The following is a 22,857-nucleotide window of genomic DNA, read 5'->3' as shown; positions in this document are numbered from 1 at the left end:
GCCCTGTAACCAGCAGTCCCCAACCTTTGTCAATACTTAGCAAAAACGATGAAATCTCATGGGATATTAATTTCTCGGAAGCTAAAAGGAAATAAATTGAATTTTTAATTTAAATTTCCGCTGGATGTTTTTTTTTTTTTTTTTTTTTTTTTTTCAGAACAACTCTTTCAGTCAGTCTGTAGATTGTATTGTTTTATAGGGGAACCTTTTTGCCTGTGGGTCTAACATGTGTAATCATAATGGATTTGAATGTCAGTAATATCACTAATCCATTGTGTGTGGCTTTTTTTGCCTCTTTTTTTTTTGTGGGCAATCTCAGCAAGTTCACAGCTGCAAGGTGGATTCTCTCCTTAAGTAGCATTTTACCTGTCTTTGAGTATACAAAATAATCTTGACAGTTTCTTAACACAGACTGCTAACCTATGACAGTTAAGAGGCAATTATTTATTTGTTGGATTCCAGATTCTGATTGGTTAATGTGCTACCATTATCATGCCACTACCTTTTAATACAATAGTTCCGGTCAAGATTATTTGTTTGTTTTAAGAGGCATCCTAACACTATAACTTTTTGCTGTAACAAATCAGATTTGAAAAGCTTTGTTTGTGGAGTGACACATTGTGTTACACTGTTGGAAAAAAAGTAACATAGCAGCTTCATTTGCACAGACAGCCCTAAAATGGTTTGGCCTACACTTCTGAAAATAGGTTGTTGAATGGCATTTTACCCTTTATCTTTTAAATGAACTTAATTAGTGTTGGTTTGGGTTTTTTTTTAAAAGCACACAAATGTTTAAACTTTTTTAAACAGCACACCAGCCACAAAGTGGTAGGGAACTGCTGCTGCAGACTGCAGATGATCCAGTTTTTCAAGTTACTTAGCCCACGATTGACTACTAATGTGCTTTATTACAAAATTTGCTAACCGCACCCCTGCTTCTGCAAGGTGAAAACACCATAGTCCAGAATTCCTGGTGTAGTGTGATTAATCTGCCCTCATTAGAAATGTACAGGGCATTCAACTTTGAATTTACACTGAAAATTAATTTTCAAATGTTGAGGCCCAACTGATGTTCAACTTTAACCTGAAATTATTGGCGCCTTTGATAGTCATTACCTGAAGAATATTGCCAATCAACCCACCCCCCTTTCAACTCACGCAGGCGAGTGTAACCCTATGCAGCCTTCCTGCCTTAAGAACAGGAAAAACATTTTAAAACGAATAGATAGTGCAAGGTTGTTTAGTTCAGCTGGAAGTTGGAAATAGCTGATTAAATAATTTGTGAAATCATAACCATATACTGTAACAACATTAGCAATATTAAGAGAAATATCATTCTTGTAATGCCATAGACAACTGAACACAGGTATGGCATTTTTAATTTGTCGAAAAGGGCCAAAAGGTCATTTTAGCTAACTAGTTCAAGAGGACGTGGAAATATAAACTATTTACTATCAGTTATTATTTTACATCAAAAATGTTTGTTTTGTATTAGAAATGAGTAATTCCACAGACACAATGGAAGTGTCACAAAAAAAATTCTCAGACATCAAATCTCTGGACAAATTTTAATATGATATCATGGCATTGTAAATATTCTTGATCATTGTTCAGTAATGTTCCATACTCGTTGTATTAAGGCACTACGCTATTGGCATATCAATGCATGCTGCATATTGACACCACCATGACATGTCAGATGATGTGTAATTAGTCCCTGTCATAGTGATTAGACGAACTTGGCACAGCAGACAGTATGATTGTGTTCTCTTTAATAATGAGTGCCCCGCCGTTTCAGACGGCTTCCTGTATAATCGTTAAGTTAGATAATTATCTTACATGGTGTCAGAGTGGGGTCGTCTGCCGGAACAGACGTCACATTCAGCCAGTTCCTTCCACCGATCCTCTAACTGAAGCGGTTCAGGAAGAGACACCACAAGCTAAAAAGGCGACAGTTCAACTGACCGTGAATCCGCCTGACAATGTCCGGTCCGAGTCAGTCCCAGAGGGACCGTCGTCCACTTACCTGGAAAACATAAGGGCTTTGTAGAACACGTAGCTAGCTATATGCGGCAGAATAATCGTCAGTAGATAGGTGAGCGGTAGTCCACCCTCAGGTCATGGAATATTTGTTTTCGTTTTATCGAAAGAAAAAAGAAAAGACTGTGTCGTTTATTAAAACTGTCACTTTATAAAGGAAAAAAAAATAAAACATGCATTTGTGTATACAAGACACACCCACATTTAATTGTAATCAATAGCCTATGCAGTTATGTTATAGCATACATTCTTTAATGTTAAGATGTAACCTTTCAACCTGTACACTCAAAAGAAAGCACGATGTAAAGTAATGTTCCTTGCTTGTATTAAGGCACTACATTCTTGGCATTTTATGAGTGCTGCACATTCAGACAGTGATTTGGTTTGGTGCTGTGTAATTAGTCCCCATTGCAGTGATTAGACAAACCTGGCACAGCAGACAGTGAGATTTTGTTTGCATTAATAAAGAGTTCCCCGTTGATTGAAACAGCTTCCTCCATATTTGTTAAGATATATAATTATCTTTCAATCATGTTAGCAAACAATATTTTAAATTCTTATATTTCATTTTGACCAAAGTAAAGCATTGTAAAATTAAACATTACATGGTTAAACTGGCATGTGGTGGCACTTCAGCAGTGACACCACAGAATTGTCACCATACACACAAAGTACAGTGTACAATTTCAAATATAACTATGAAATAATCAGGTAATATAACTAATCACTATATCATGTTAAAAAAAATTTAAATAATTTAAAAAATTGAATTCAATAATGTCTGTGGAGTGCGCGGCATGGTGATGCAGTGAGTACTACTGTTACCTCACAGCAAGAAGGTCCTGGGTTCGAACCGACCTTTCTGTGTGGAGTTTGCATGGTCTCGCTGTGTCTGCATGGGTTTCCTCTGGGTACTCCAGTTTTCTCCTACAGTCCAAAGACATGCAGGTAGGCTAATTGGAGACTATAAATTGCCCATAGGTATGAGTGTGCGAGTGAATGGTCAATGCTGTGTGTGCCCTGCAATAGATTGGTGGCCTGTCCAGGGTGTATTCCTGCCTCTCGCCCAGTGCATGCTGGGATAGGCTCCAGCACTCCCCGTGACCCTGTACACAATGCGTTCACGGTTTGCCAGAAGGTCAAAATACAGACTGGCAGAACATGCCATGATTCTCCAAGTGTAAATATGATGAAGGAATTATTTAGGCATCAGATAGGCAGCCAGGCCGAGGCCCACACCCAAAGCCCGATCTTTAACCTTTGTCCATGGCCAGGGTCCGGCTCCTGCCTTGGGGCCTGCGTTCTCTCAACCACTGCTGAAATGCTGGGAACCATGATCGAAATGCACTAGACCTAATTTATTAACAGTGCCTCCACCCCTTGAGAACTCTCAGCGTAGTCTCGATGTCTCACTGAATTGATGAGTTTTGGAACGATGGAAGCGTGCAGTATCAGAGCTCTGAAACCATATTGGCAAAGCCAAATATAAAAAAATGTTCCATTTCCCTAAAATGACATTACTTTAAACTATTTCTTGCACAGCAGACATCCCTATCCAGGCTGACTTGTATATCTCATTTCTCTCATTCTTTAAAAATGAGTTACAATTATAAAATGCTGCCTTCAAATGCTGCCTTCTAAGGCAGCTCACTTAGTATTTGGACACAGCCTCTGTCTTCCTTTGCCTCCCTTTGGCAGTGCAAATCAACTTGGGGCCTGCATCTAAACTGGTGCATAAATATTCTTTGTGTCTGCACATGTTTCCTGATTCCTCATTGTGGAGCAGCAGTTAGAGAACTGGACTCTGGAAAGGGAGGTTGTCGTTCTGAGCGCTGAGCTGTGCCTCAGGCTACGGAGTGTGTGAGATGATAAGGTTTCAGAACTGCCCAGAAAATCAGCCGCCGAGCTAACGGGCGACCTCTGAGCCCGTGTCATCTCCCGTTCTCTCTGTCGGGACAGGCAAGGAAGTATGTGCCGAGATGCCTGTCAATGGAAGTGACCTCCCGGTGACACCAACCTCCAGGGAATGTTCCTCATAGGCACATGGTGAAGGCACTCTGTGTAAGCTGAGAGAGACTGGGGGGGGGGGGGGGGGGGGCAGGTGAGCTGTTTTTCCGCCCATGACTCTATTAGATCAGCAATTACATTTATGGAAGAGGGTGCTCTGTGTCTCCGGACAACGAGTGGATGGCATACAGATGGGGTACTTGTGACGGCATGAGCCTCACCAGTCTGAACAGAGAGAACGTGATACGCATCCTGCCACCGAGAAAAGAAAAGACCTCTGGCATGCCTTTCAATGAGAGCTGCTTTCCGTAAGCCATAAACCACGTTGTCCCCCTGGAGTCATGCATATACATATACATAGATTTATTGTACTTCCACAAGCCACAATCCAGTTCCTAGCATTGTGCTTTATTTACACGTCTGCATACGTTGGTGCCTGTGCAGCCTATTTGCAAATGTCCCCCTCTCCACACACACACACACATACACTCTTCCCTACCCAGGGTGGAATGCCAGGGAGTGCTCAGCCCTCAGTGGTGGATTTCAGAGCTTGAAAGACAGTTGTAAGAGCTAAAATTGAGCCTTTGACCGCTTTTTCATATTCCCCACTCGCATACAACTCCCACCATGGCACCGAGATAGGCAGCGGACTACCGTGGGAATCAATGGAATTGCCACACCAAATACATGGGCTCAGTGCTCATGGCAAATGTGCACGAACCTGATTGACTGGCTCCATTAGACGAAAGAGGGACTCCAGACCGACCTTCCGACTCCCAGATTTTTGAAAGCTCATAGTCTTTATTACGGTATTTGACTTGGAGAGACACCATTGTCCCAGGTTCCCACTGCTGCCAAGGCTGCCCAGACTGAGTGCTGTAATTAAAATGAGCTGGGCAGCTTGCCTGCACTTCGACCCTGGTGGGAGGCTAGGGCGACATCACGTCAGTCAAGCGCAATTCTCACAGCAGTCAGACATTTTGGTGGAACACTGAGGGGGATCATGTTTTTTTTTTTTAGAATCTGAACTACATTCCCTACATATTCCCACAGTGTTCCTTAAAGTCTAAAGTTGACTGAAGAGTTTCATTTACAGGAATATCCACAAATGCTTACACACATTTTTACTTTACTGTGAACATCACATCACATTTGATTTGGTCATTTCACACAATGGCAAATAAACGTGAACAATAAACGTTTTTGTATGTTTCGTTGTTTTTCTGCATTACACAGCTGATATAAATATTGTTCTTGGATAATTAATTGTTGATTGGCAGTCTTGATTCCAACAGGAAAAGTAAAAAGCACTGTGGCTTTGGCCCCCTTCAACTGAAATCAATCACTGAGGCTAGTTCTGTGCTTGGCAGGGGTTGAGCATTGGAATGTGACATCTTTAACTTTGATTTCACACTAAGAATAAGAAGCGGTACATGAAAGAAATTAAGCAGCTGCCATCATTTTCTCATTGTCTCTGCTGGTCTGAAAAGACAGCCTGCTCTCATGTATTTCCTACACTCCAATATTTACAGCCATTAAAGTCTTTAAAGCCATTAAAGCATTGACGTCATGTAAATTACACCCAATTCAATTAATACATTAGCACACTAACAGCACAATAGACCCAATTTTCATATAGATTCAAAAAAAAAAAATCCACTTAATTTTACCTTTTACACAGTCAGAATTCTTAACAATTTCAGCCATTCGTCCATTAATTCTCACTGAAACCAGAACAACACAAGCTTTTTTTTTTCTTTTTTAAAGAGTCCATATAGCAATGGGGATCTTCCTATAGCGTATGCTCTGCTTCTTCATTATATTTACAGAGAGTCCTCTGCTGCTTAAAGTATGGAATCTATATATCACTCTGGCCTTGGGGGCGGAGTCACTTGTTTTGAGTTTGAAGACAGTTCTGAAACAAGAGCTACGAATTTACTTCCAGCCTCACCCTCAGATACCGGTTGTATTCCATGTAGAACGAAATTTCCCAGTCCTGTGCTAACCCAAATCAATATGCCAGTCTTATCCTTAAAGAAGTGTAATTTACTGCTTGATTTGCAAAGCAAATCAGGACTTACAGGATTTACAGAAAGCAATGAACTGTTTTACAGCGGGCAAAAACTTGTTTTGAAGAATAGATACTGAAAAACAAGGTTTTGCCAGTTTGCATATTTACAGTGTTATCGTTCATTGCTTATTGACTGTATCCTTCAGATGGTTATTTATGACCATCAAAACATTTGGCATTGATATCTCAGAAAGTGTATCAAGTGCCTGCAGCACTTCAATCGTTTATTAAAGAGATCAAAGTGGCAGGAGTGGTTGGCAACCTGGAATGCCTACGAATCCCATCCAGTGTTCTCTCCCTGTGTTGGCCATTCCTCTGTGCTAGCTCAACAGATTCACCCATCAGGCCAAACACCCGAAAATACAGATGTGCAGATTCTATCCGGCTCCCCCGTTTGACAGTTCTGTCCATTCTGCAGTTCTTTGGCTCACTGGGGTAAGGGTTAGCAAACTGAGGAAAGTCTGGCTGTGTTTGAACGGACCCAGAGCTCCAAGCATGATACTGGTTCAGGCCTCTCCAACACCAACCTGTGTTTTCAGTAACTGCCTTGGATTAGCCCCAGGATACCTTTCAGGGTATGAAAGAGATGAGACTTTAGCCTGAGCGCTCAGCTACACCGCCTCCCCGTTCTCAGACAGGGAGAGCTGGTGGATCTTGGTGTTTGGCACGGTGCCTTGGCCGGGTGACTGTGACTGGGCGGCTCTCCGGGCGGGTGTGTCCCCGCCGATGCAGCAGCAGGTTCTGAGCAGGTTCTTGCTGTGAGCCCGTGCAGTCTTTCTCTTGTCTGGCCCCACCCCTACCCCCGAGGCCCCTGAAAAAGCTTTGCAGTCCTTGCCACCACCGGGGGAGGGTGTGCGTGACAGGGCTGTGTTGGAGGTGGGGCTGAGGCGTGATGCCCCACCTTGGGCCTTCTGGCCCAATGTGTGGAAATTACACTGGCTCTTGCCCGGGTGCTCTGGCTTGGTGTTCTGGGCTTTGCATTTCCGGCAGCCAATCCCAAGAACGTTCTGGAAGGCCTTCTTGAACTCCTGGCTGGAGCAGGGATAGATCATAGGGTTGATGCAGCTGTTGAAATAGCCCAGCCAGAAGGTGATTTTGAAGACCAGGTTTGGGGCTTTGTAGGATGGAAATACGGAGCCTGAAGCCACAAACAGCACACAAAAACACAGAAGAGAACTGTGATTCATTTTTAAAAGAACTTCTAAGGCACATAGGAAAAGGGCTCTGCAAATAAAATTGTTTTTTTTTTTCTTTCATAAATTTGGCACCCAACATGGCGCTGAACATCTCCATTTTCCACCACAGTTTGGAATGGGCAATCGTCTGCAATCACAACCATGTTCATGCTACTAACCCCAAGGCTAATTTGGGGGAATGCAGACTTTCTCCTCCAAAATACGTGATGTCACCAGCTATTTCTTTTTATACCGCAGACTACAGCTAAGCTCAGACGGAGTGGAGTCGGAGGACGACCTTTCATATATAATATTGACAGATGTTATAAATTGTATGTGTGCTGTTTGTATTTAACATGCTGAAAATCCTATTGTTTCCATTGTCACTGTAGACTATCATATGTGATCTCATATCAAGAACAAAAGAACTATCAGGCACACTTTCCTCCACACTGTAAATTCAGCTCACTACACTGTGGTATTAAATAATTTGCTTATTAAATGTGGCTATGTTCAAAAGATAGCCAGCTGTCAGCAGGGAATACATCTTCAGCTCATTCATAGATTCAAATTTAGAAACCTCCCAAGAAAAAAACATGGGTTGCCATATTGTGTGGCTACCTTTTGTAGTCTGACACCGTTCATCATTTCTGGATTCAATTTCCCTGCCAATGCCCCTGTTCCTAATCAAGGTGAATGGCTTTATTGAAATGATTTCATAAATCCCTCCCTTTCTGACAAGTGGACGAAGGCATCACAGAAAAAATTAATAGCAAAGATCATAGCGGGAAATTAATGGGGTCAGCTCATACGTTATGACAACGCCACAGTGCTACCTTAAACGTAGGTGACTTTTTAACAGCCAATGCCTGGCGCATTAACGTAATTAAAATGCTCAAAACCCAAATGGCCTTGAAATGATCTGCCTTCAAAGACATATGGGGTAAAAGCTGTCCGCTTTATTGCCAGAGCAGAGAGGTTTGTTAATGGAAGGTTTTTGAAAAATGAGGGAGCAAAAGGAGATTGGGGAAGGAGGTGGAGGTAGAGTGGTACGTGGGGAGGGGGAGGGGGGGGGAGGGGGAGGGGGAGGGGGAGGGGGACAGTTTCTCTGAAAGCCATTCTCTGCTAGGAAGCTCAACACGCTCATTTCATTTCCTGCCATTCCCAGGGCAAAGGCCACTAGGCTCAGCAGCTGAATCCTCAAATTCTATTATTCTGTCCACAAGCAGTCAACATAATGTCTCGGGAAGCCAAAGAGTGCATTAGACTGAATGCAGCGATCTTATTCTTTTTCTTTGAAGAAACGAGAGACACCATCTGTGTTTATATCCCCGAATAACTCAGAGATATGCCTACAGCAGCAGAGCCCAGATGGTTTTCAATCACGTATGATTTCCTTCATTGTCCTCCAGACAGTATATGACCTGAGAATTCATGCAAAACTAACAACTCTCATGAAAAATATATAAACAAATAACGGGTAATGTAGCAATAATGACATTACCCACCAACCTTTCAACAAGTTCAACATGCGTATATGTCACTTCCTCATTTTGATGAGGTTGGCAACCCCCATTCTGGCACAAGTTCACTACAAAGTTAATTTAATCTTCAAAGTGACAAAGGTTGTACCAAAGAATTGCTTATTCCATACATAGCTATAATTACATTTTGTCCTTGAGTTGCCGGTATGTCATTATGGGGTGGTTATTATTGACAGCGTCTAAACAAAGGTTCCACGAGCTCCTGCTCCATGATAGTGACAGCTTAATGACAGTAGTTGCTGTTCCTTTGTAACATGGGCCACAGGTGTGGACAGTGAAGGACATTTCAACTGCTCCTATCAAAACCACAAAAAAGGTTCTTTGTAACCCTGCTGCCACCACCGCTTGAATTGATACAAGGGTACATTTGTTTTACGCATTGAACCCGTCTGTAAGAGTCAGAGACCAGACAAGCTCTTGAGGTTATTGGGTTCAAAATGTATTCCACCCCACCGCATGTGGCCACTACCATAAATAGGCCTGCCCGTCTCTGCTTTGGTCTGAACTGAAGACTGTCCGTGTTCTGTGTAGAGACTGGAGGGAATGCTGTGGGGGAAAGAGACACTGCTGGTTTGTCATTGGCCAGGATGATCTACTGTCACAGGATCAGCCTCAAAATAGGCCTGATATACGGCAAGCTGACATGTCAGCAAGGCGTGCTCTGTGCCAGCGGCGCTTTGATCCTCTGGAGGAAGCAGAGCATGCTGGGATTTGCAGATAAGTGAGAAGGTGATGGTGTTTTTCATTGTGAATGGAGGTAGCTTGCAGGTCAGGTGCAGCCCACGTCAGCAACAACGTCTGTGGAGATTTCTGTCGCTCACAATCTTCCTGAGACAGCTTGTCTTTCTCCTCTGCAGACTTTGCTATTAATATTCAATTACACATACAAATGTACATTGGACCTATAAGTACTTTTATGCTTAATGCTTTAAGGCTGGGTTGCCATGACAGAAAGGCCTGCATTATCACAAAAACATTATGCACTATATTTCAATGCAGCATTCTGGAATGTTCAAGACTATTAAGCTTTTATGAGGATCTCTGCTTGTTGCAACACCCAGCATTATCCAAAATAAATAGCATCTTACAGAGCAGCTAGTGGTGCATTCTATGACCGCTGTCTCCTATGACTGCTGTCTCCCTAGAATTAAATCCACTCCGCGGCAGCAGTCATAAAGGTGCATTTCCTGAATGATGGAAATATAGCCATTTTCCGATTCTTTACAAGGTTATTGAGACTGCAGCAGAGGAAAATTGGATGCTGCTTGCTCAAGCGCAATAGAACTGTTGATAGCCGCAAAGAAAGAAAGGTTTGTCACCTCCACTTTTCATTTCTAAATATGCTTATCAAAAATAAAACAACCTGTATTTTTCACTGACAAATGAGCAGCAAAATGAATGTGAATAGCGTACATGAGAAGCATCTCAAATAATTGTATTCAACCACAAAGACCGTGGTCTTATCATAACTGTTAAGAATACACCTCTGTAGTGCTCATAATTTATTCCCATTTACATTTGGATTGTATTTACTCATAAATTAAATCAAAACTAAGCATGGCTAATGCATAAATGCATTGCTTTTAATATTCATTAATCCAGAATACTACTAAAATTGGTATATGAAAACAAATGTGTACATGCACAGATGTTGCTGTTAACTTGACTGCACCAGTACTGCACTAAAGAACATTACACAATTAGGAGATCTGTTTGCTTGACAGGCAAAGCACTAATCCCAAATGAAAATGGGGTGCACTGCTCGTGTGCAGACACATATTTTAGATCAAAACCAATAAAAGAACGGCAGAATGGTCTCACCACTATAAGTACACCAAGAATAGGCCATCGGCTTTCCATTTTCTCTCTGTCTTCGAGTCTGTCTGAGTACGGTTTCCGCAAATAGTTCTCCACATCTAGATGAGGTTGATTTCTATTTCATGGTTTAACAGACTTCAGCCTTGATAAATGCCCATGCAGACGTAGGAATGGAAATGGTCTATTATAGGAAAATGAAACAATGGTAAAACATCAACACACTCCCTCCTCAAGAGGCTTATGCTTTTTCTGAACATGGAGACACATGGCCTTGCATCAAGAAACGCTGTCACCAGAAAGATAAATGAAAATAGAAAAACCAGATGTGGCCTACGGTCAGAGCCAAGTCCTAGATCCTGTGCATGCCAAAGGACTGTACATGACTTGTATCCTTTCCAAAGCTGTCTCAACCATTTCTTTCTCTATTTTGCCTGATTTATTTGATAAGACACCCAAAGGCCTGGTCAGCTTCAGGGATTTCATTGAAACTGGCCCATGGATGTTTATTCTGTTATGTCATTCAAAGTCATAAAATCAAAATTTGCATTGTAAACATCTACTGGTTGCAAGTGGTGTGGCATTAAAGAATTTTTATGTAAAGCGTTTGTGTACTGTTACATATAAATACAAAAATCCATCTTTCAAGAAGCTAGCAACACATGACTGGAATTCTGTGAGCAGGTGACCGTCCAGTCAGGGTGTTCTGGGAAATGATATTTTCAGTAGGCTCTATTCTTTTGATCTAGAGCCATTCTGTGAAGAGGTGAACAGCTGTATTTCATGGAAAACCTTGCTATTATATTACAATAATGTATTTGTAAAGTAATAAAATGAGGTGCGATAAAGCAGAGGAAATCATTACTTGGTATTAATATTTAATTAAAACCATTAATTAAGCGTGTGCAGCCTCCATAAACAATGATTGAGGACTAGCCCATCCAGAGCATAATAAGGTTGTACTTTTATTAAATAGGTGTTATGTATTATGATTAGCTGGTATCCACCAGAATTCATCAATTCTACATTAATATTACTGACTACATTTTAAGTTAAATGTTTGCATTTGCATATGATCATATTCATAAAATGAATGAAATACAATGGTAACACAATTTAAATGCACAAAACAAATTGTGAAAAGGAATTTATTAGCTAGCTCTAATGTTCCTCTTTAGTGCAAGCTGGCCATATCAAATTAGTTAACGTTAGACAGTTAGCTAGCTAGCTGTGTAGTAATGGTGTAACAGCTATACCTAAATAAGTATTTGGTCGAGCCAATGGCGATTGTAGATTGAGATTAAAATTGTTTTTGAAATACCAAGGTTAATAAGAGATAAATAAGAGATATCGAGGTTCATATATCACTGTTTTACACTGGAGAGCTACCACACATCAGTGTAATTAATGAGAGGGGCTCCCAAGTCCATCCAGATAATGTACTAGCACCATGGCAGCACTATCTATGGCTAGGAGTTCCACAAGGTGACATCCAGTTACTCCTTCATCCAGGGAGGACAGCTCAGTCTGGGTTTGTTGCTATATCATCCCATAACAGAAACATCTGTGGCTGACTGGGACCCAGCCATTCTTCTACAAGTATTGCAGCCCTCTAGTGCAATTCATGTGTGACACAGTGGATAATTGAGGAAGTGGTGGCTACCTAAAAATATATATAGGACTCACATGCTAGCCTACCCTCTTCTGAATTGGCTGAGGATGTTGCAGGGATGGGAAAGACAGTAATGCAATGCACAAAGGCTAAAAATGTATCTCAATGGAAAAATAAAACATTACAAAGATTCACAAGCTCCAGTTTGTGTTCTGAATATGAAAACGGACAAAAAAGGTCAGTACAACTGCAAGAGAGGAATGAGGTACCACAGGTATGACCTGTGATTATGCAGCACGGGGGAGACTCACCTATGGGCATCACCAGGAAGAACGGCAGCCAGCAGAGCACGAAGCAGCCGACCACGATGCCCAGTGTCTTTGCGGCTTTCTTCTGCCGGGAGAACTTGATCAGCCGCAGAGCGAGGTTGGAACGGCTGTTCATGGTCTCCTTCTCTGAGGTGGCGGCATTGCCCCGGTGTATGCGAAGCATCACCTCCCCCTCCTTGCGGCCCTCCCTCAGGCTCCGCGTCTCCCGCCGGGCCACCACGTACACTCGGCAGTACATCACCAGGATGACGGTCAACGGCAGGTAGAAGGAGACCACGGAGGAGAAGATGACGTAGGTCGGGTCCTCCGTTATGTTGCAGACCGTCTCGTCCTCCGGCGCCGGCTCCTTCCAGCCGAACAGCGGGGCGATGGAGATGGTGGTGGAGAGGGCCCACAGGCAGACCAGTGCCAGTAGGCCCCGTCGTTTGGTCACGATGGTCGGGTAGCGCAGAGGGTAGCTGACTCCGATGTAGCGGTCCACTGAGATTATGCACAGGCTCATGATGGAGGCCGTGCAGCACAGCACGTCCATCGCCGCCCACATGGCGCAGAAGGGCCGGCCGAACACCCAGCGGCCCAGGACCTCTAAGGTGGCGGAGAAGGGCAGCACGGTGGAGCTCAGCAGCAGGTCGGCGATCGCCAGGTTGGCGATGAGAAAGTGGGTGACGGTCCGTAAGTGCCTGTGGCAGACCACTGAGAGGATGACTAGGATGTTTCCCAGCACCCCAAAAAGGATGAAGATTCCCAGTACCAGGCCCAGTGCCACTGCCCTGGTGACGTTGAGTTCTGGCACGGATGCCTGACTGCAGTTAGAGCAGTTCAGGGGTAGAGAGACTGGAGTCATATTCTCTCCTGGAGTTACTACCTGCACATTGTACTCTGCCATTTTTCACTAAGTCAACAATGGTGATTATGTCTACTCACATTAAAAAATGTGTAGGTTTGACTCTCCTCACAATAAATGCAATTCAGTGTAATACAAAATGACTTGCCATGTGTCAGACTCAATCAAACATTCGACAAATTACTTGCTTGTGCGTATTGCCAAGTAAAAAGTGCATACTGGATAAACTACATGCTATTATTCAATAAACATTAAATAAGCTAACTGGAAATTATATTTCAATTTTTTTATATTTGTGCTTTATGGATGATTGAAGCTGGTGGTCCAATAAGGACTGGAAAGTTGCGAGTTGCGATGTCTACATAACTATTTTCGCCTGGTTCCCTCATGTCACAGTGCCTTCTGGGAGCTCATGCTTGGCAGCAGTTCTTCTCTGGGATTTTTGCCTCCGGTTAATGTGGTACAACTGCTCAAAGGGATGGTCATTCTGTTCTTTCATCTACAGCATGAAAACCAAGATTGTTTCCTGATAATGCTGACAGTCTCACCTGTGCACAATGTTTGAAGCCCTCCTTTCAACAGTGGGCCACAAGCCCTGTAAACTGGTACCATTTAGTCCATGTTGCTGGAATTTGAAGAGATTCTAGGAAAAGTTATTTCCCACTTGGCACAATGATTGTATTGTGTCCTTGATATCAAATTATAGAAACTGAACGATTAAAATAAAACAAGTGCTGGAGGAATCTGAGAAGAGAAAGTTGTGAAAGGGCAGGTTGATGTCAGCTTCTGTCTCTGAAGTGTGGGAACATCTCGTTGGATTTGCTCAGAGAAAAACAGAGTAACAGTCAAGGTGCACTGCTGCCATAAATCCCCCTGAAACACAGACACACGGACCAGAATGAGAGCTCGGCATTAACTTTGAAAATCATAATTCCACGGAAAACCTTTACCCTCAGGTCTCCAGACAGTAGATCTGAGCCAATGATTGCTACCAGCTTCAGTTTGGAGTACGTTTGTAGACCGGCTCAGTAAATCCCCCACCTTTAAACATTCCCAGCTCTGTCTCTTTCTTATTGGAGGCAGTATCAGAGACATTTTCATGAGTCAAGATCTTTCAAAAATCATAATCCTGTTTGGCTTTGTACAAATAATCTGAATACTAGTAAATCGGCTAAATTTGAACTGCATTACTGTTGTTTGGGATGCTTATTTATTAATGCTGTCTCAATGGCTGTTTATTTTATCATCTAAGAGCAAGTTATATTTGCCTCAATCACTGCGGAAACATTTCCCGATGTTTCCCGAAAACAGAGATACAGAGGAACCCATTGAGTTTCCTCATGGCCATGTACCAAAATACAGGCACATTAATCAAATCTTCATGCATATTTGGGTGTAATGTTTGGTGAGGTATACCAAAAAACAGGAGCAAACTTTTCTTGATTTAACCTTTTCATTTATCATGAGTATCTATCTATATATATATATATATATATATATATATATATATATATATATAATGCAGTGGGTGGGGTGAAATATGGCAAGAGGTTAATCTGTAACAGCAAATAAGTATCTGCATTGCATATTTACGCATATATATCCCTCTTCCCATTCCAGCACATTGTTATTCTTTGTCTTTGTTTAATCTTTGCAACAATTAATCACCTGCTTCTGGAAAGAACTAAACTGGCATATTTTGAGAAGAATGGGATGAACAGATCCTGGGGAAAGATTCTGCCATCGTCTGTGAGACATATTAAATGAGATTTCTTTTAGTGCTTCAGCCTGACCTTGTGACGGTGGAAATGCAGGGGTGGTCTCCAATCTAAGCGGGTGGCTGATTAATGGAAGGATACTGCTACCAAAGCTCTGAGAAATATTCTTTTTCTACCTTTTTTCTTGTGAGGACAGATTTTCTGATTTCTCTGGCACAAGGTCAAGTCAATAGATCCTTTCAAACACCTCTGCATCTCAAAATCTCAAAGGGGGATTTCAGACCCTTGGAAAAGTCATGATCGATGTAATTATACTTGGAGATCTAGGGTCTTTTATCTCAACCCTGTTCATTGGAAATTCTGTCCTGGACACAGCAAAGGGCATAGAAAAGAGAACCACAGCATTTGCCCAGATCAATGAATTAGCTAGGAGCAGCTTTGTTATCATTTAGAAAGGAACCAAGGTCTGTGAAGCCTGAGAGAAACTGAGACCAGTTTAATGAAACTCACCATACTTCCTTTTCCTCTCTGAGAGTGGATTTGAAATACTGTATGTCACTTTGCTAGGTTTTAAGTATTTGATGCTTCACTGCACCACCTTCAGTTTTCATCCATTTTTTGTACCACTCAGTTGTTCCACCATGTGATGTAACTCGATGGGCCCCATTTTAACAGTCAAAGCGCAGTTGTCTAACACCAGCAGTAACTCACGGTGCTGGCAAATTTGGGTGTGTCCAACTCAATTTCCACGACACCAGACTTAAGCTGAACTATGGTGCGGTAGTAGAAGAGACTGGTTCAATATGAATAAATTAACAGAGGGTGTGATGGAGGTTTGTTTTATTATTGTCAATCAGAGTCCCGTTTCATTCTCTTTAAAAACAGTGCCTAGGTGCCACTGTCAACTGATAATTTTGTCATGGCCTCAAAGCAAGTCTGCTATGAGAGGCTCTGTTACGAACCATTACTTGTGATATCAAAACAAAGATGTGACTGAATAGTTTTAATTTGATATCGATTTCCCCCTCAAACAAAATATATTTTCCATGTATATGCCAGTGCTGGTATCTTTGATGTCAATTTTTGTTTAATACCACTATTTAAAATAAAGTCATACTACTTCAGCTAAGTTTCATTTATGCCAGGCATGCACTTGATGAGATGCACACTCCCTGGAGAAACAACTCTGCAGCCAACCAGTTTCTGCTCTCTCATGCATTTTTGGCATCCATTTATACACAGCTTCTGCATTTTTTTACATCTGTTCACATAGCTGGATAAGTACTGAAGCAGGTTATGTACCTTCCTCAAGGATACAATGGCATCTGAGAATCAGACCTAGGTTACAAGTCCAGGTACTAAACCATAATACTACACTCGTGCCACAAAGTCATGTAGAATACAGCATGCCAGAAGAACAACTTCCTGAGGCCTATATTGTAATGTACCACTGAACTGGAATGAAATGCATTTTTAACATTTCAAAGTTTCGCTGAATCATTAATCTAGCCCTGCCAAATGTACAAATAAAAGAAAGTTGTCAGCATATTCTGGGCTCAATGTATTGTGCCACAATTTTAATGGATAGCAACTGTCCCCTAAAAGCCACTGTAAATGCACTTCCTGTAAATGCACTCTCTGTTGTGCCACGTCATACGTCGTCCCATTATGTATTTTATTTGACTGTAGTGACGTTTAAGAAGCAGTGAACCTACAGGCATTCAGCAAATGTGCATCTTACACTGTTTGATGGGTGTGTAGCTGGTCTTTTACTTTCCTAGTGACTCTCATTCAAGTAGCTTACATCGATTAGCTCGATACAGGTGCAATGCCTAGCTGACATTAGACTGCATAACTGAACACAGCTTGTGTATCAAATAGTCAAACTGAAATCAATGAAATATTTCTTGCATCTATGTTATGTATTCATGCACTCATGTGTGCAGTGCATTCATAATGCCACCAAAATAGCGCAATGCAGCAGCATTTGCTTTTACACCTAGTCTGGGTTGGTTTAAAGCACAAATGCAGTGTTGAACACCAGACCTGAACAGCGCTGAACGTTCCCCTTGACGCACCCCCTGTTTTACCAATGCGCGTTTGCGCTTCTCTTGTCATGAAAATGGGGCCCTTATAAGTGACTGCATCTTGGCACTCTCGCTGCGGCTTCTCTAGACACAAGACTAAATGAGATTACTTCTGGCCCAGATACAGACGGGAGTGGACTGAATGTCAATGTGTTTTAATGCTTCTGCTGGAACGCACTCTCAGGTCTCCTGTGATATTGTACGTCAAAATTTTATTTTTTCTTAAAAAAAAAAAAGAAAAAGGAAAGCTAATAATAGCAGCCATTTTGAAAATTTTGTCCCATGACTAACAATAGTGCACAGACTTGTATTTTATGCATTCTGAGACTGTTTATCCTTTGCCATTTGTCAAACGCACACCATTTTTGGCAGAGTAATTTCTAACATACATTTTTTGTGTCCAAACGTCAGTAATTCTCTTGTACCATATCCAGGTACAAGATTGTAAATATAAAACGAGTTGTGAATTCCTAAACAGAAATGCCTGCGCATGTGTGCGCATACAAACAACACTCACTTGAGGGCTTTGCTTGTCAGGCTTCATTTCTGGCGCCATTAAGTGGATTTAATTTTGGATTTTGAAGTAAAACCAGTAAAAAGGCTTGGTAATGGATTTCAATAATGAAGTCACAGGCCTATTTTAAATAATTTCCACATAGACAAAAATTCCCTTAAGTCAGTTTGATATACGCCGCAAACTAGATTTACTTCCTTTCTGCTGATAGTAATTAATGCTGTTTTTGTGTTTTTTAGCCTGTTTTTTTGCCTGCCCTCATTTACATTGCAGTTCATCTGTTTAATATCTGCAGTGTAAGAAGACACAGCAGTACATCTTTGCGAAGCCATTATTCTGAATGGCCTCCAAAGTACACCACATCTGACAAAATCAGACACAAGTGCAAAGTATCTAAAGATAAATTTTTCAGTTTCTCGTCCCTGCTCTCTAATCGATGTTTTGCAGATGTGCTGGGTGCACCAGATAACAAAAATATAGTATTGTATTTACTGATTATTTGTGTGCTTTGTTGCTGTTCCCTTTGGAAATATTTGTACATTTCCTGGCAATACAGCATTTTGAAATTGAATTTGACTGATAGTGCTGGCAAAAAAATTGTCTACGCTTCAATAGGATATGGTATTCTGACTGAAAAGGTGTTCGTTTCATCTCTTAGATACTAAATGACCTATTATCACTCATAGCAAAGTCCTGCCTTAGAATGGGCATTAGCTTATTGAAATCAGTATCAATCTGGAATGGTCTAAAATATCAGTCACAGCTGTCCCATGCAGCCAAATGTTACCTCTGGCTTTTTCAGTGACACACATGATGACCAGTATTTCTCTGGAGACTCAAGCATATATAGAGTCTTGCGACATATTAACTGTGTACAAGCTGTGTGCACGTTCAGAGTTGTGCCCTATCCTTAAAAAAAACAGCAATTGTGGACACAGTATTGGTATTTCTTGCTTGATCACGCTGCAAACCTAACATTCCACACCTGATAGCCAGTACTGAATTTGTCGCTCCGGTGCAGGAACTTTTAGGGACTTAATTTAAGTTCAGGTTAGAAATGTCACTTGAGAGATCTTTTCCATTCCTCTTGCTTGCCCATACCCAGAACCCCCCTTTTCAATTTGCTCTTTGCCATTTTTGCCAAACGGTTCCTTCTGGCTCCCTTCTTGGTGTATTTAAAGGCCATCCAGTATTCTTCTGAGACATATTTGTTGGTATGGGGTCATAAGCATTATTTGCACAGGCAACATCAAAAGGTGTGTATGAAAATAAACCCCACTAACTGTTTATTTGACATGAGACTTTGTTTGATTTCTGGTGACTGCAGCATGGCCTATTCCAAGCCCACTTTCCCTACTCCACCGACCCCTTAGGGCATTCCAATATAACGCACATAAATATGACAGTTACATAATATATATTTCTGAGTACACTGCTGTTATTCAATACACCTTAAGCTGCCTGTGATCAATTTTTCACCTCTTTGAATAAAACGTATTCTTAATTAGACATAAATGAGCAAGTAATCATCTTCAAGAGCCGAAGCTGTTTGAGAAGCGAGAGCCAGTGCGTTCTGCTAACCCGCAGAGGCACTGATATTGAAAACTGTTTTTTTGAAGATAAAGAAACGGTGCAGAAGAGGTCGTGTATTCAGTTAAACTCTGTTGGTAGCTCTGAATTGCTGCAGTCATGACTGGCACTGAAGCCAAGCCTCCTCTGTCTGAGATTAAATCACAATTATAGCTGCATTTCGCTGAACAGATATCAAATGCTGACAGCAGTATGCCTTCTCCAGAAAGCATATTTTGTTGCTAATCCTGTGAAAGGCTGTAAACCAAGTGAGGACTGTGGTCTCTTATCATTGTGATAAAGGAAATGAGAGTCCCTTTAGGAAAATTCCATTCGCTGGTATTCTGAAGTAGGAATAAATAAATAAAAATAATTTGAAATTATTGGAAATAAATGGTGCAGTCTCAGTAAAACCTGGTGCATTAGGAATTAGATACTGGTGCATTAGGAATTGAGGTCATTCAGAATTCTGAAATTCTCATAACTTTGAAGGTGGCATTAAAATATACAAAATTTGAATCCTTTATTGGAAATCATATGCCTACATAATGGTTTCCTTATTTTTAAACCATGCTTAAATTTTTAAGCCTAATAACTTTAAGCTTAATAACTAATAATGAAACCAGCAGGGATTAGAGCCTCTCAGGTAACATGATGCAAACATGGTATTTAGATTGCACCAGAAATCTGCAATAATTATTAAGTTATTTTATTATTTATCCAGGCAGGCCTCCACTAAGACAGACATTTCTTTTTCAAGAGGACGCTGGTCATAGTTATTAGGGGGGTCCTCACAATGACATTACAGTTCCAGTTCATTCTCTTCTCCTTTGCCGTATCTCTAGAGAGGGGTCTGTTGATTTGACTGTTGACTGTTCATGTGAACACTGTTATTCATTTTTCCATGCAAAGGTAACATTGACATAACTTGGTATCCTTTCAACACTTTGTCTTACCTGTGTGCTGCGGCATTGGTTTTTAATGGTAAACAACAATGGAATTCTTCACTTTTTACAATATTAGCCAAAGTGAAACCAAAATCGTACTAAATATTTGAAGAGGATTTGCTTGCTGAACATTCATTTAATAAACCTGCTACCAAAAGTCTTCTAGGGATAATATTTACATAAAACATGGTCCAACAAAGGAGTTAAATACCCCTAAATTGCATTTAATTTGCACAGCACAGGGTCTTGATAACGTGTTCCCTGTGCTGTGCAAATTATCTAATGACCTAGACACCGTGCAGGCGTGGCCCGTTCATGAGGGGGGATTGGCGGGGCTGTTGTGATTGCCATTTCAAATTCTGTTATTATTATTTAGTTCGATCACTTTAAGTAAAATTTATTTAGCGAAATAAAGCAAAAGATAAAATAAAACTTTAACACCCTATTATTCGAACCCTAACCCAATACAGATTAACCAACGATATTCCCACGTTAAACAGCAAATGGCACAGTTTTTCACTGGTTATTTTGGTTATGATCTTTGACAAAAACCAATCAAGCCATTTAAATAATAAATTATGATTGATGTTTTATTGTTAATGCGTTCGGGGGGCCTGATAAACGGTTCCAGAAATACAAAAACACGCATGTTAGACAGAGGTACTGCCATTAAGCAAGGTCTTCACATAAAAATGCCAGCAGGCTTTCCCACAACCTTGACATTTCTTGTTTTTACTCGGAGTTTCGTGACTGAGTAGCTAATCTATATCCTACTTAAATGCAAATTACTGTCGGTCCCAAAAGAGCAGAAGAACACAATGAATTACATTTTCAAATCACGTTGAATCTCCTTGGCATTTTCATAATAGCAAGCACTTCAGAGAAATGAATACCTTGCGTTAAATGCGCCCCTAAATGACATTTTTCAACCTGAAGCAGCAGGAAATTAATCGAGTCTATGTATCTGAAAATGTAAATCAGTCTAGCACAGTCTCATGAATGAAAATACTTACGTCCTGATTTGCGCTTTCAACGCATAGCGTGCAGAATTTGAAATATATCTATGACGGGATGTAAAATATCCAATTAAAATACAAATGCAAATTTAACATAAAGACCCAGTTGTGTACCTTTGAAACGTCAACGAGATGAAGAAAAAAATTAAGATTATTACAATTAAAGTAAAATATACAGCCTAGTACACTGCCTGACTACATCGTTGTCCCGTGCGCCTTTGTGCACAGAATAGGTGCCAAAATACCGGGAATTTATAACGACAATCACAGCCAGCAACTGGTATAACTGAGCTACATTTTAGACTAAATTTGTCTTAAGCAACGTTTGATGTAGCAACGTTAGTCTACAATAGCCTTGAAGATTATAACGTGTTGTAAAAGCAGATGCCGAGTAACCATAATACTTTGTGTTTCCAAATAATTTTTGGTAAACACGAATTTTAATGTACACTGTAAGTTATTCTATTTCAAACTTTCTCAACAAGCGTATCAAGTCATTTTACAATGAAGCTATGCTTTTTAGGTGCAATCTTTATTGTCGACAATTACTTTTCGAGAAATGTCTGCCCATGAACGCCGTGGGTTATAACTTACATTCTGATAACAAGAACCGTCAATTATTTCTCGAAATCGAACGTTTCAGGTAATTGATAGGTTACAGAATTATCTACACCAGTCACTTACCTTGTTTTTTGCAACTGGATCCTGGAAGGGAGTTATTTGGCTCGACTATATTTTTCAGATAAATTCACATATAGCGAACTGCCACAGATGGTTAAATAGGAAAACGATAAAATAAAACAAACAGATATGAAGAATACTGTAAATTAACACTTTATCTAACGTCAATTGCACGAAGCGTGACACTGGATGTGGAATCTTTGCCTTTCAGTCCGCATGACATAGTACTATGAACTTGCTGTTTGCTAAGTCACTGCAAGCAAGCCGAGCGCGCTCCTATTGGAAACTTGGATTTACTGATTGGGGTCTCGCATTACAAGCGCTCTTCTTAAGGAATATGAACTATGAACTCCTTAAACGCCCCCCCCACCCCCCCCCCCCCCCCGTTACGCCCGTTTCCATTTACTTCCCCTCCCTCTCACCTTATCTTTGTCCCACCGCCGACCAGGTTTGCCACGAACTAGGAGTCACTTTATAAATGATTAAAGTCCGCAAAATGCTAGTATAAAATTGATAGCTGGGAGTTTATAATGTGTGTATACAGTGACTTCTAATTTATCACAATATTATTAAACAAATAATATCATAAGTTATATGTGTGCGTAAAAGCTTTAGGATAACTTTCTTTCGTTTTATAGATTCACACTATAAACAGCAGCTACATTAATCCTTTAAACCTAGCATGTGGAACGTACTTTCAAATCCGCAAGAGAACACAACATCTTCCAAACTTCATACAAATAGTGAAAGTGATTTGTTAAAGATTCGAAGTGACGCTTTTTTGAAAGTAAGTGAGAGACCAGTTTAGACTTGTGAAACGGTTAGTTGGATGATCTCCAGATAATTATCGATACATTAAAAACTTGTCAAACTTGTTACTTTTACGAT

General features: G+C 40.9%; 1 protein-coding gene across 1 annotated transcript; it reads right to left on the bottom strand.

Moving 5' to 3' along the window:
- Positions 1–5,159: 5,159 nt before the first annotated feature.
- Positions 5,160–22,253, bottom strand: adra1aa (adrenoceptor alpha 1Aa). Its single transcript, XM_035436009.1, has 3 exons — positions 21,973–22,253; positions 12,576–14,310; positions 5,160–7,256 (listed from the first exon to the last, which is right to left on the bottom strand). Exons 2-3 carry the CDS (start codon positions 13,477–13,479, stop codon positions 6,730–6,732), a joined length of 1,431 nt encoding a protein of 476 aa, XP_035291900.1. The 5' UTR covers positions 13,480–14,310; positions 21,973–22,253; the 3' UTR covers positions 5,160–6,729.
- Between the last annotated feature and the right edge of the window lie 604 nt (positions 22,254–22,857).

Source organism: Anguilla anguilla, chromosome 10 (assembly GCF_013347855.1).
Source record: "Anguilla anguilla isolate fAngAng1 chromosome 10, fAngAng1.pri, whole genome shotgun sequence".
Taxonomy (NCBI): Eukaryota; Metazoa; Chordata; class Actinopteri; order Anguilliformes; family Anguillidae; genus Anguilla; species Anguilla anguilla.
Note: the sequence above shows the minus strand (reverse complement) of the source record. Positions and strands in the feature narration are given on the sequence as shown.

Excerpts from the sequence above, each read along its gene's own strand:
- adra1aa (XM_035436009.1), bottom strand. The coding sequence starts at position 13,479 with ATGGCAGAGTACAATGTGCAGGTAGTAACTCCAGGAGAGAATATGACT. Across the intron at positions 7,257-12,575 it reads CTTCCTGGTGATGCCCATAG|GCTCCGTATTTCCATCCTAC; the intron begins GTGAGTCTCCCC and ends TTGTGGCTTCAG.